A 14542-nucleotide genomic window follows, 5' to 3' on the forward strand; every position below is an offset into this window, starting at 1 on the left:
GTTCATGAATTGCACATGGATGTGTAACAGGATACCGGATAGCCATATTTTTGCAGTTGACTCACAGATTTACACAGGGCGGGTTTCCTTTCTATCTGGGAAGTGGCTACCTACTCGGTCATATGCAACTTTGCCGATCACTTGTGAATCAGGCTCCATGTACACTGCCTTATCGTGTTATGTTTATTTCATGTACATTTAATACAATGTCATACACAATTTAATCTAAAAAAAATATTAGACTTATTTGAATTACAGTAACATTGGGAGAGTAAAACAGAGTTTCTAATATATATATTTTCCATAAGGAACCCAGTACAGAAAAATCGCAATTCTTCAGTTTTTGCCCAGTGTAGGAGTCAGGGCCATCTTAACGCATGGACTTACTGGGCAGCTGCCCTAGGGCCCCACAATTCTAGGGGCCTTTGAGCATAGGTTTGCTGGTGTCTCCGGAGTTTCTTGTGAGGCTAGTAGAGATTGTTGCCCGGCTGCTTTGGTTATAAATTCTACAACATCAGAACTGCTGGGAAACATTCTCTACCAGTCTGCAGCCAAACAGTTACTGGCTGTGACCATGCTAATTGCTGGATGGCTGATAGCTGGTGGAGAGACTCTGCAAGAAGTTATGATTTCTTTTTTAACTTTAGTAGGGGCCCCAGTGCATTGCTTTGCCTAGGGCCCACAGTGCCGTTAAGACAGCCATGCTAGGAGTGTAGCAATAATGCTGATAGTCTTTACTGTACATTGCATCTACAGCTACAGTACATAGCAAGCACTGAGCAACCACCTGCTCTGTTTCCTAACTGCACAGCATACAGTCTGATCACACTAGTGAAGTTAACATGATTATGTTAAATCGGAACATAAAATGGGTACAGTATATCTCATGTTACAGGTATTACTGGGGACTGGAAAAACATAATGACTGTGGCACAAAGTGAGAAGATGGATGCGGCACTTAAAGAGAAGCTGGGGGATCTGCCAATCACTTTTACCTGGGGCATGTAGAAGACTAAAGAAACAGAATTGTATTCAGATGTTGGCCGCTAAATGAACAATAAAACATAATATTTTTTCTTTCACTATATTTTTAATGAATCAATAACTAAAAAAATAAAATTTTAATTATTTCTATCACAATAGCAAATTGAAATTAAAACTTATTTTTAAATAAATAAATTGCAAGTGTACTTTTTCACTAAATATTGCCTCTTTATTGCATCATAGCCATACTTGCCTACTTTTGAAAACTAGAATGAGGGATATTACAGTAGGATGCACCACACTGTCAAGGGGGCGTGTCACACTCTGCATAAAGGATGTGTCTAGCTCCGCATATGGCAGTGTATATGCTTAAATGCTTGTTGTTGCAAGATATTTCACATTAGTAACATTAGTAACCATATATTTTGAAAAGTATTTATATTAACATTGATGTCTGCATTATGGAGTTTCTTGTTTGCAACTATATATTATCTGTGATATTTATTTTCTTCTCACTCAGAACAAAATACATGACTAATTCAATGCTTATGCAATAAATTCCAAATGCAATTTGACCTTGTGTGAATTATTCCTAAAATATTGTATGTTTTCAGTGTATTAAATGTTATTTTATTGTGAACACTGGAATGTCTGCATCTATATAATATAAATATATTTATTGGATGTGATGTTTTCCATACCATTAACTCCAATTAATTAATGCCATTTACTCTAATTAAACTAATGTTTTTAACTACAGAAAGATTCCGAACAAAAATTCTTACCTTAAGTCACAACTCACTAACAGAGCAGCAGCACACTATGGATGAGTGCAAATCGCCACAGATAAAGAGATTATGTCTTGCCATCTATCTCCTGTCAGTGGTTTCCACAAGGGGAGATAATGTGAGTTATCAACAGGGACTCCTGTGGGATTCAGTATTAAATCCCGTCGGTCGGGATCCCGGCGTTCAGAATCCCAACGCTGGAATCCCGATCGCCGAAATCCCGACAAGGGGGGGAAGTGGATCGTCCCCCCCCTTGCGGGCTCGCTGCGCTCGCCACGCAGTGGGCCCGGTGCCTCGCTACGCTCGGCACACTAATTTATTCTCCCTCCGGGGGTGTCGTGGACACTACAGAGGGAGAAAGTGTCGGGATTTCGGCGATCGGGATTCCAGCGTGTGGATTCTGAACGCCGGGATCCCGACCGCCGGGATTTACACTGTATCCCCTCCTGTGCAGCTACACAAATCACAGTGATTACTGCAAATCACTGTCCTTGCAAAGAAATTCCCAAGTGGCACCCCTTGCAGAATCTGAGGAATTCAGATTAGGAATGCAATGAAGGGCAGCAGAAGATTTTTGGCTAAAATGGGAGCCTCCTACAGGAGTGTAGTAAACTATGATTATGGCCACACACAAAGCCACTCAGTGTACCAGATTTGCTTTTGGAATTGATAACTGGAACTGTTCCCACTTACTTGCAAAATCCCAGGTTCAGCATATTTACATGGTGGGAGAATTAGCTATGGCCCCTTGTATCAGGCCCCTTTTCGCCATAGATCTGTGACTTGTAGAAAATGTAGAAAAAAACACAAGCACTGATCAGTGAAGGATAGCAATGCAGTTTGTCACTCCTTATACTGTAGATGCTAGCAATGCAAATACTGTAACATAGAAGCTTTGAAAAATCAGCTACTGTATACTGAAAGGACCCTGGCATCAGGAGAGGCTATTTTGCCCACCCAGTGCTCAGGTGCATGAGGACATATCGTAAAACTGACAAAAAGCAGCTAAATTAAATTTCACGATGTAGACAAAAGTAAATGGACACTGACAGCAAATAGATCAGTGAGGTTTTACGTCAGTACTCTGTAGGTCCACCATGTGCAGTGATTACTGCAGACACCTTTTGTTGGCAATCTGTCCACAGGTTCCTGGACAACAACCGGTGGTATGTAGAGATGTTTCAGACCATTTTTCCTGGTTTAGTTGTAATTGTCCAAAAAATAAAAAAAATCTAAATTCAAGAAATGTGGGCCCTCTTTGCTTCTAGAATATTAACCTCACTAACATTCATTTCCAGTCATTTATGCTCCATTTCTGTACCTCTGTCCTGAAGGTCACTGATGACTGTCACTTTGTGCCCATGCAAAGCCCTAAGCAATCAGCAATTTTGGTACTTGTGTATTATCACGGCGCCCATCGCATCGCATACCACTAATTAAGGTATGCGATGGGATGCGATGGGACCCGATTTCAGGGTTTTAAGGGCTGACTGTACAATTTTAATATTGCATCGCATCGCATGCCATTATAATGGCATGCGATGTGACGTGATCATAGCCGATTTTACATTGTACAGACACCCTGATGGCTGATTCCTATGTTAAATGCACCCCCAGACCCAATTTTTAATTGTACAGCCACCCTGATGGGTGATTACTATGTTAAATGCTCCCCCATTGTTAACGCCACCCCAATATCAGCGCCAACCCGAAGGGTAGCGAGCGCAGTGAGCCCGCGAGGTGAGGCGGTACGCGTCCTCCGACCTTTTCATACCCCCACTATCCACTTCGGCATGGAGTTGATTGTATATAGTGTGGTGAGCGCAGCGAGCCATCGAGCCCGAAGTGTGGCGAGTGCAGCGGAATACATGTGAAGTAATCTGTGTCCCCTCGCGTGGCTCACTCCGCTTGCCACGCTTCGGCCTCGGCGGCTCACTGCGCTCGCCACACTATATAAAATCAACTCCACGCCGACGTGGATAGTGGGGGTATGAAAAGGTCGGAGGATGCGTACCGCCGCCCCCCGCAGGCTCGCTGCGCTCGCCACGCTTCAGGTTGGCGTTGATAGTGGGGGTGGCGTTAAAAATGGGGATGCATTTAACATAGTAATCACCCATCAGGGTGGCTGTACAATTAAAAATCGGGTCTGGGGGTGCATTTAACATAGGAATCACCCATCAGGGTGCCTGTACAATTAAAAATTCGGGTCGCATCGCATACGATCGTATCGCATGCGATGCGACCTCATACAATGCCCTATGATGGAAATCGGGGGCGCCAAGTACCGCAATTTTTTTGAGCAGTTCCGTAAAATATCCGCAACCATAAAAACAACATTCCACACCTGCAGGTTCAGTTCAGTGCAGGTTTGATACAGTACGGATCCGATAAAATGTGGATTGGATACAGTACAGGTCAGATACAGTGTAGGTTGAATACAGTTCGGTAAACATTGCGGGTTGGGGATACAGTGATTTGCATACAGAGGGGAAAATTTACTTTTTACTGTTTTCTGGAAAATACAAATCATAAATAGGGCAGATTTACTAATCTGTCCTATTTACGGTATTCGTATTTCCTGATGGCGTAGGCGGACGTGCTATTTTTCTATTCATATTTGGCGGCCATATATACGATCGCCAAATTAGCAGATTGCACATCAGACAAATCCATACAGGCTGCCGTGTGTAAAAAATAGACTTTATTATTAAGAAAAATGGCGTGTGGTCCCCCCCCATGGCCGTAATCAGCCCCGGGTTTATAGAGCCGGTTCTGGTTTTAGAAACACAGGGTTTAATCCATGTAATCCCAACAATTTCTAAAACCAGCACTAGGCTCAGGGGGCTGGTTCTGGTTCCCAAAATATCGGGACAAAATGAGTAGGGGTCACCCGCATTTTGAGAATCAGCACTGGGCCCAACCAACCAGCAGGGTAATGGCACAGCTGGGTAACACTTATTATAAAAGGTCTCACAGCCAAAGCATTTACCTCCTGACCGGTCAACCCAGGCAGGGACCCTGGAGTAGTGGGGACCCCCCAATAAAAAGGTCCACCCCCTCTATTGTGCAATGTTGTGGACTACATGTCCCAGCAAGCCTGCATGGACTTGGAGAACCACAAGGCCCTGCATGCGCAGAAAGATAGGACCCGCTGGTACTTGTAGTTCTACAGCAATGCAAATAGTTAAATAAAAGACAAACACACCAGTGCAGTATAACTTTAACGCACACTACAATCACACAAACTATACTCACCTATAGGGTCCACCGCAGGTCGGTCCCCTTGTCCAGTAGAATCCAAGTGATGGACCTGTGAAATTATACTCACCAAGGCCTGCTTAGTTCCAGTGTGTTGGATACAGTGTAGGTCAGAAACATCAATAGTTCACTTACTTAGCAGATATTTTGCGCATCTCTAACAGAGATGTTGACACTCTAAGGGTTAATATTTTGACCTTGGAAATCCTTTTGAAGCTATGCAGAGGTTAAAAGAATAATACAGACAGATGTTGCTCTCAAACATGTCTGTAAATATGTGGGGAGCACAAAACATAAGCAGTACCATATTATTTGCAATAGAAGGCATTCTGCTCTCAGAAAAAAAGCAGTAGGTATATATTTTGTTTTTAATTTAACCTAAATTGTCATAATTTTCAGTACACTCATTATTATATATTTACAAGACTTAAACTATTAATTAAAAGCCTATATTTTAAATGTTTATAAAATGCATTTTTAGCAGTATAACATAGGTGACCTAGGAAGCTGGAATACAGATGTGACCTCCCCCATCATACACACTATGCCTGGGGGGATGCAGTTAAGATCCCGGCGGTCGGGATCCCGGCGTTCAGAATCCCGACGCCGGAATCCCGACCGCCGAAATGCCGACACTTTCTCCCTCCTGGGGTGTCCACGACACCCCTGGAGGGAGAATAAAATAGCGTGCCGAGCGTAGCGAGGCACCGGGCCCGCTGCGTGGCGAGCGCAGCGAGCCTGCAAGGGGGGGCGATCCACGTCCCCCCCTTGTCGGGATTCCGGCGTCGGGATTCTGAACGCCGGGATCCCGACCGCCGGGATTTAATACTGAATCCTGCCTGGGTGTATACAACACATGTAAGACTAACTGTATCAAGGTGTATATATTCACACCCTCACCTCAGCTGCTATAAGCAAATGGGTCCTGTTTGCATAAACACTTGCTGCAACAATATAATTGCGTTGATGCTATCGTATCACTTGTAACATCAGGGATGCCCATTCTGTACTTTGAGTCGACAAACAAAAATTAGGTTGTGCAATAGAAAGCATCTATTATATGTAATTGTGCAATGTTAAAAGCGAGAGTTGTTTATTAACCAGCCATGCTTGTAAATTTTACACTAGGGGGAAATTTACTGAACATTTTTGTGCATTGACATGTTTTAAAGTTAAGGGTCATAGGTGATGCTATGGGCAACCAATCAGATTATATCAGATTATATCTATTGTCTTCTAGAAGGTGCTAATTAAATAAGAGGTAGATTCTGATTGGTATATTTGGGCAACATCACATCTTCAATAGAACTCCCATCTTCATAAATTAAGCCTGTAGTTTCTGGAAAGAAAAGTTTGACATCAATTGCAAATACGACCGTTACATCATTCTTATTGTAATATAGAACTTCTGTTCTAATGTTGTCAAAAACAAAACACTGGGCCTTATTCTGGTTGGTGCGGTCCGTTCCGAATTCTTTCGGAGGGCGCTTTTTAGCCATCTGCGCATGTGCCACGCATGGTCTATGTACTCGTTCTCACTAATACCGTACAGAAATGTCCACCGAATTGACTTGGGAAATATGGGCGTAATATGGGCGTCATTCGGACCTACACAAGGGCGTGGTTTCAAAGTGGGCAAAACTGGGTGTAAATATGGGCATACACGAGGAAGTGCACGAACTCTGGTAGGCGTGCATTCGGACAGCACACCGACTGCAAACGAACCAACACGCATGAAATATGCAGTCTTCATTAGCAAGTTTCACTTTGCGGAGAGCACTTGTTCATGCGCTAGGCATTCGGTTCACCCAATTAGTACGCCCGCACCTGAATCACTCTCAGCTGAACACAATACAATCCACTCCTCTACTCATTAGTGATTAATTACACTCTTTTCATAGCTTCAATTGGAAGCATTGCTGCCTAAATGGACCATTACTTAATACACAAATATATGCTGAAAGCATGACTGCATTCTTGCTATTTTACACACATTTACACGCAAGCAATGGGCAGAAATTGGTATCACTAATATAAATATACATGTCACTTTTACATTCAGCAATAACAGCACACATTTGAGGATACAAATAAAATGTATTACCTTTCAGGAAAACATAAGAATTTTATAGCATGATGTTTGGCACATGCCAAAAAATAAAGGGAACATAATACAAATTTTAAATTAAAACAAAAATTTACAATTTTTTTTTCATTTCATACATAGCCACAGCAGAATCATTAGGAACACATCAGGTGGCTTAACAAGAAAAGTATAGGACCAACACTTCAAGCAGCAGACAGTAATGGTAGCAGAAAGAGGGCAACAGGGGAACCAACCACAACATTCCAAACGAAGGCAAATGTGGATACCCTTTGCACAGGATTGGGTTGCACACATGAAGCTGACACACACAGTAAAATTTGGGAATCATAAGGGTGGAGATTAATGCGGAGGCCACTTCACTTGCGTGACTGTTTTGCCCTGGTAGGGGCCTTGCCACGTGCAGCAGCTCCTCGGCCACGGCCACATTGTGATGGTGGGTCAGGTGGAGCAGATGATGTGGAAGGGGGGAATGGTGTTCCCCTTCCGCCAGCAGGGAGTGCTGGTGTTGGGAAAGCACCAGAAATGGCTGACAATAGCGCCCTATCGGTGGTAAGTAGCTCCACCACAAGCTCATTATGGCGGAGGAGGAGGTCATTTTGCCGCACGGCTTGATCAGCCAACACCTGCTGGCTCCCAGCTATTGTCTGCTGGCTCCCAGCTATTGCCTGCTGGGTGCTAACAATAGCCTGTATGACCTCCTCAGTCCTTATCAGCCGCTCTGACGCTAACTCTCCCTGATGGTGAATGTGACTAAGCATCTGCAACCACCTGTCCACATCCTGTGTGGCCGTTGGCTGCTGCTGCTGCACATGGCTGCCACGTGTGGTAGGTGGCACTGTATCCTCTGCCTCCTCCTCAAGAAGATCACTACCGCACGTTGGAGATGATGCCGAAAGAGAAACTTACAATTACAACACATTCCTTGAAAATTAGTACAAAGTACTTATGCCATGCTAACAAATTACCTTCAAGTTCAGCCACAAAAACTTCCACTGGGGCCTCACTGTCCATGTTGCACACCCCCCGGACCTCCTCAATAGCTATGCAGTCCTCAGCCAACTCCTCCAGGGGGGTGAGCTTCAGTCGGCCTGGCATGGGGCCAGCCCCAGTGGTGTGGCTGTGTTCCCAACGTGCGGTCATTTTCTTCTTGAGGTTGCATTTGAAGTAATGCCACCTGCAACCAAAGTTTAAATATTATTACATGTCACCCCTGACATTTGAATTAGCATGCATTGTTATCTGCTACAGATTTTTAAGTCTGCTTCATTCAACATAACTTACATTAGTTTAAAGTATAAAAAAATCACTTTGAACAAACATTCACACTCACCGTATAATATATATAGAATAAGTGACATGACAATCATGTCTGTTGCTCCTAGCAACGTGACCTGCCATTTACCAATTCCATCTACCTTTTAATAAACACATTACTGGTATTGTTCCGCTCTAATTTTACACACTTGAACTTGCCTTTTCTTCACGTGCTTGTGGAGCAACCGCATTAATCTCCACAGTTATGTCCTCCCAAATCTTCCATTTCATTGTGGGTGTCAACCTCAGCTGTGTCAACTCTATGAAATCCCGTGCACGGGGTACCAGTATTGCAAGCTCCTCCCCTTGGAATGCCATGTTCTTGCTGGTTGGTTCCTCTGTTGGCCTCTTCCGGCCACGGCTAAGGCCACGGCTACCAGTTGCTGTAATTGAAGTGCTGGCCAGGCTACTCTCTTGTGAAGCCACCTGCTGTGTTCCCAATGATTCTGCTGAGGAAGAAGATGGCCCTGCAGAAGATGGCCCTGCAGAAGATGGGCCTGCTGAGGATGGGCCTGCAGCCTGTTCACCTCCCAATGGCTGGTTTGTGCTCAGGTGCACATTGGAGGTGATGGAGTCCAGCTGAGCTAAGAGGAGCTGATGCTCCTGTTCTCCCTCTGATTGTGACCCAGACATGTTTGCAGCATAATCTAGTTGTTCTTGCACACCTATATATACCCATTTATCTAATTGGCGTACATCACCCCCACCCTGCGTTCTGTGCGCTAGCGTACTGTACGGCTATGTACACCGTGGTGTTAGTGCGGCGCAAACGCCACGCCCATACCAGCGGAAAGATAGTGTACAAAACCAGGCGTCCATTCCAAGTCTGATTTTGTACTCATTGGCAGAATTTTTCACCAATGACCAGCTACAACTTTTGCCAGAAATAAATGCAATATGTGAATGTTCATTTGTACTGTGCACTTGTATTGTATGTACAACAAATGTAACTAACCCATTCCATATTTAAATCCAGTCCACAACTCATGCAATAGTAATCACTGATTGCATCCAAATCACATGTGATAGGCCTATAAATACTGGCTTGATGCTCGGTACATTTGAATCCCGATCTCTAGTGTGGGCCGGTGTAAGGTAAGGTTTGACATGTTTATTGTAGAGATGAGATACATTTACTACAGTATGTTAGTGTACTCATTTTGGCACAAGTTTTAAACATATCACACTCTATTTTTGCAGTCAATCGTTGTTTGCATAAATGATTCATGTTACCTGGCCACCCTTTAACACACAGGTGTTCAACCTGTGGCCCCCCATATGTTGTGGAACTACATGTCCCAGCATGATCTGACAGTTTTGGCATGCTGTTATAGTTAAAAATGTGGCTATGCATGTTAGAACATGTACAGTAGTTTCACAACATCTGGAGGGGCACAGGTTGAGGACCCATGCTTTAACATCTTTAAGATTTTAAGCGACTAAAATATTCATCCTCCATGTGTATGAATACATGCTTTGACTAACTTCATGTTTTCAATATATTACTTAATTATTGTTACAGTTTTACATGTATGAAACATATTTATATTACAATTGTTGTGTGAGGTTATATTATTTTTCCATAATTGTAGATCATTATGGATATTCGGGACCTGAGCGGGCGGCCTTCAGTTGCACGTATGGATCCATATGTTTCTCCTATGGTTTATTGTGGCCCATTCTTTGCTTAGGTGTACCTTTTATTGTGGTAATTTTGTTGTAGGTTGCAGAAGCAGCCATGCAATTTATGGCCCATGGGCTGAGGGCACTTGCGGCTCCACCCCCTCGTCGCCAAAGGAGGCCAGGACGTGCAAGAATCTTTTGCACACGGGTGACACTCTTTGGGATGCCCGATGATGAGGTACTTACTAGGTACCGGTTACCCCACATGTCATTCTAGAAATACTCTCTTTAATTGAGAGTGATCTAGAACCTCTTCATCGGCTCACGACGGCAATTCCGCCTCACACTCAGCTGTTGGCGGTGTTGCATTTCTGCGCCTCAGGATCATTCCAATAAGTAGTGGCAGTACTTGCTGTAATATCCCAGCCTGCTTTCAGCAGAATCCTGAGGCGTGTGATGTCAGCCATGTTTAGGCGCAAGGGGCACTTCATGGCCATGTCTTTTGCACAAGAGACCCTTCACAGAAGCCAGCAGGCATTCCATCAAATTGCTGGCTTCCCTAATGTGATAGGAGATGTGGTTGGCACCCATGTACCATTCGTGCCTCCGTCACGCAGTGAGAAGATCTATAGGAACCGAAAAAATGTTCCACTCACTCAACGTCTTCAACTCGAAGTTTCCCGGAAGTGCCCATGACTCTCAAGTTATCCGACAAACCGGGATTTGGCATAGACTCCAAGAGCTTGAAGGCTATTATGCGTGGGTTCTGGGTGACTCCGGTTACCCATGTACGCCCTGGCTGCTTACGCCGTACAGCTGCCCAACACCGGGCCCACAGGAGGCATTCAATAGGACACATGTTGCCACCAGGCAAGTGGTGGAGCGCTCAATTGGCCTGTTAAAGGGTCGATTTAGAGTGCTCCACCACACTGGTGGTGACTTACAGTATGCGCCTGAAATGGTGTTGAGGATTGTGGGATTATGTGTATTCTTTCATAACATAGCTGTGCGGCGTAATATCCCTTTTGATGAGTGTGAGGTACCATCTGAGCCGCAAGATGCTCCCCTGCGCCCATCCCGCTCCCCGGAAAGCCACAGGGGATACCAGCTGCGGGACTCTGTGGTCAGACGTTTCTTCAGGTACATTTTTGAATGTTGCACAGACCATCCAAAATGTTGTCCAATTAAAGGCATCAAATAGAAAAAATATGTAATTATTGTGGTTTATGAAGGAAACATTAGGCACCATGGCCTATTAATGCAAAATGCTATTGCATTATTTTTAATGTTTGAAGTGTATTGGTTCGACACCAATATTGGAGTTCACATTTATACCTTGTCGAGGTATGTTAATCTGTTTATTTTTTACCAATATTTTAGCTGATGTTATCATCCATGTTTGGTGAGTATATTGATTTTCCTACTTCTTTCACCCTGTGTGTTTTGTATGTGTTGGTGATGGTTTTATTTGTGCAAATATTATTTGGTTTTATATATATATATCTATATATATTATATAGATATATATATATATATATATATATATATATATATATCTATATATATATATATATATATATACATATACATATATATATTTGTCGTGCAGTCGGCAGCTCCACCAAAAAACTGATCCACAGACCCTGGTGCCTTCCCTGGCAGGGAGACTCTCACCACCACAGATACAGAGACGGTTAGGGCGGCACTTGCTGGTTTTCAGAATAAAGAATGACTCCTGGACACAAGCAGTTCCGTTCAACGTTTCAATCTTAAACAGATTTTTATCAAGAACACAGATAACAAACTTACTCACCAACTTATAAAGACATGTGATGCTGGAAAGGTGCCATAGCGTGCGGTGTTCCTCCCCCAGCGTTCAATCAGGCTGCCGTGCTGTGCGGCATGACGTAATACCGCCCGTCAGAGTGGTCAAAAAAATCTCACTCGGTTCAGGTTGCGCGTGCTGCTGCGCATGTGCAAACCTCAGTGCTTGTGTCATCGGCACCCTACGTCAGTCAGGGAATCTCCTGTACTGATGCGTGCGCAACTGTGCGCTCGGAGACATGTACAGTCTCCCTTCCATGCCTACCAATAGGAACTGACACCAATGCACCTGTAAAAAAATGGCAATCGGGCAGCCTGGGATCCCCCGCTGGAGGGTTACAAAGCACTAAACATGTAGATGTAACAAATTAAGTGAAAATGAGTGACATAGTGACATGGTCGACATAATGTCGACATCTAACACCATGTGCAGAAAAATATATAAAAATGAGAATAATTTAAAAACACATGTGATCCTGTGGAAGGATCTGAAACAAGCAATTGAGCCCTGTCAGCAAAGTCAACTGTGACTGAAGGCATAATGTGACATAATATTGGAAATAGGCATACATGAGGCACAATAGACTGCGGAAGTAGCAGGCAAGTTAATATAAATACAGTAGCTTAAGTTAGCAAAGGATAGAAAAATGCAACAGAAAAACAGGCAGGGTATATGCATTGGCTGTAAAGGCTGTGATGAAATAAGGTATAATGTACAACCATAAATTTATGATAGACTACTCATCAAATTAGCCTATTCGAGAAAGCCTATGTAGCAAAATAATCTCCCTGACTGTTGGTGGCATCAAGAGCCTAGAATGATGAAGGGGGAAAAAAGCATCACTGGAAACAGGCGAAAGAAATTGACTCATTAAGGCCCAATGGGGTCACCGAGTTCAATTTATAAATCCAGAAGGTCTCTAATTGTAATAACAACTTCTCCCTGTCTCCCCCTCTTTTGGACTTTGGCACGTGGTCGATTAATCTGTGTCTTAGGGTGGCCAGAGAATGTTTTGCCTCGACAAAATGTCGGGCTACTGGTTGGTCTTTTTCTTTGCCATTCAATGCCAATCTAATGGCGAAGCGGTGTTGGCCTGCTCTTTCCCTAAACATGCAGATAGTCTTCCCCACGTAGATGAGACTGCAGGGACAAGTGATCATGTAGATCACGAAACGAGAAGTGCACCCCAACACGTGCTTTATGGGGAATTTTTTACCAGATCTTGGGTGGGTAAAGAACTGGCCAGTGTCCAGATGACTACACGTTGCACATCCAGTACAACGGTAGCATCCAGGCTTCCTGCTCAAAAAATTGGTTGGAGTTGTTGACCGTTCCGATACATCGTTATGGACCAACCAATTCTTGAGATTTTTCCCTCTTTTGTGGCCTATCATGAGTTTTGAGGACTTCAGTGATTGTATCCCTGAGTCCGTATTGATTAAGGGCCAGTATTTTTTGGCTACTTTTCTAACGGTGTTACTCATGGTGCTGTATTCGTTTACAAAAATCATTGTTTTGGACATGTCCTCAGTTTTCTTGCGGACTTGTTTGATTTCTTCTCTGGGTTTCTCGAACACTTTTTGTTTGGCTTTTTCAAGGGTCTTGGGACAATAACCTCTTGCCCTAAATTTATCAGACATATTTTCCACTTCCTTTTCTGCCTCAGCGTCTACGTTGGTAATCCGTCTCGCCCTTAAAAATTGCGAGTACGGGAGACCTTGTATGAGGGAAACAGGGTGGTGGCTACTGGCATGCAGCGCCACATTACAGTCAGTGGGATTATGAAAGATTTTTGTGAAAAATTTATTTTCATACCATCTGATGTTAACATCAAGGTAGTCAATACTTTCATGACTGCACTGGTAGGTCAATTTAATATCAGTATTCATCTGATTGATTTCTGCCATGACTGTATGGAATTTGGCGGCATCATCATCCCACAGGACAATGATGTCATCTATATATCTGTAAAAAAAGCGAGTATGTTGTGAGAAAGCATCATTATCCAAGAACAGATTTATTTCAATATCGAACATAAATATGTTCGCCACAGAAGGAGCCACGTGAGAACCCATTGCACACCCCCGCAGCTGTCTGTAGAATGAGTTGTCAAAAAGGAAATAATTCCTGGTAAGCGTTTTCTCCAACAATTCTACAAACAGCTGAACGGGGGGGGGGGGGGGGGGGGGGGGCCTGGTACTCACTATGGGCCTTATTTTGGTTCATTCTTTCTGACAAAATCCTTCTTAGATGGACAAAACCATGTGCACTGCAGGGGGGCAGATGTAACAGGTGCAGATAGAATTAGATTTGGGTGAGTAATTTTGTTTCTGTGCAGGGAAAATACTTACTGCTTTATTTTTACACTACATTATAGATCTCACTTTGAAGTAAAACCCCACCCAAATCTAATTATATCTGCACAAGTTACATCTGCCCCACCTGCAGTGCACATAGTTTTGCCCATCTAAGAAGGATTTTGTCAGAAAGAATGAACCAAAATAAGGCCCTATGTGTGGAAATAAATCTTTGTACACTCTCTATTCCTGCTTTTTGAGGGACAACTTGATGCTTTCCTTTCAGAGACTGTCCTTTCTAATCTCATCCCGGATTCAATCAGAACTGTTTTGACAGTTGACTGTC

General features: G+C 43.5%; 1 protein-coding gene across 2 annotated transcripts in view; it reads left to right on the forward strand.

Annotated features, from left to right (window-relative positions):
* Positions 1-1631, forward strand: part of LOC146063923 (amine sulfotransferase-like) — a 35195-nt gene extending 33564 nt beyond the window's left edge. For both annotated transcript variants that reach the window (XM_083176839.1, XM_083176838.1), the window contains exon 8: positions 896-1631. In XM_083176839.1, coding sequence (XP_083032965.1) covers positions 896-1008 — 113 coding nt within the window. In that variant the 3' untranslated portion in view covers positions 1009-1631. The remainder of the gene's footprint in view (positions 1-895) is intronic.
* The last annotated feature ends 12911 nt before the right edge of the window (positions 1632-14542 follow it).

The sequence above is a fragment of the Crinia signifera genome, chromosome 3 (assembly GCF_055691185.1).
Source record: "Crinia signifera chromosome 3, ASM5569118v1, whole genome shotgun sequence".
In the NCBI taxonomy this organism is placed as follows: Eukaryota; Metazoa; Chordata; class Amphibia; order Anura; family Myobatrachidae; genus Crinia; species Crinia signifera.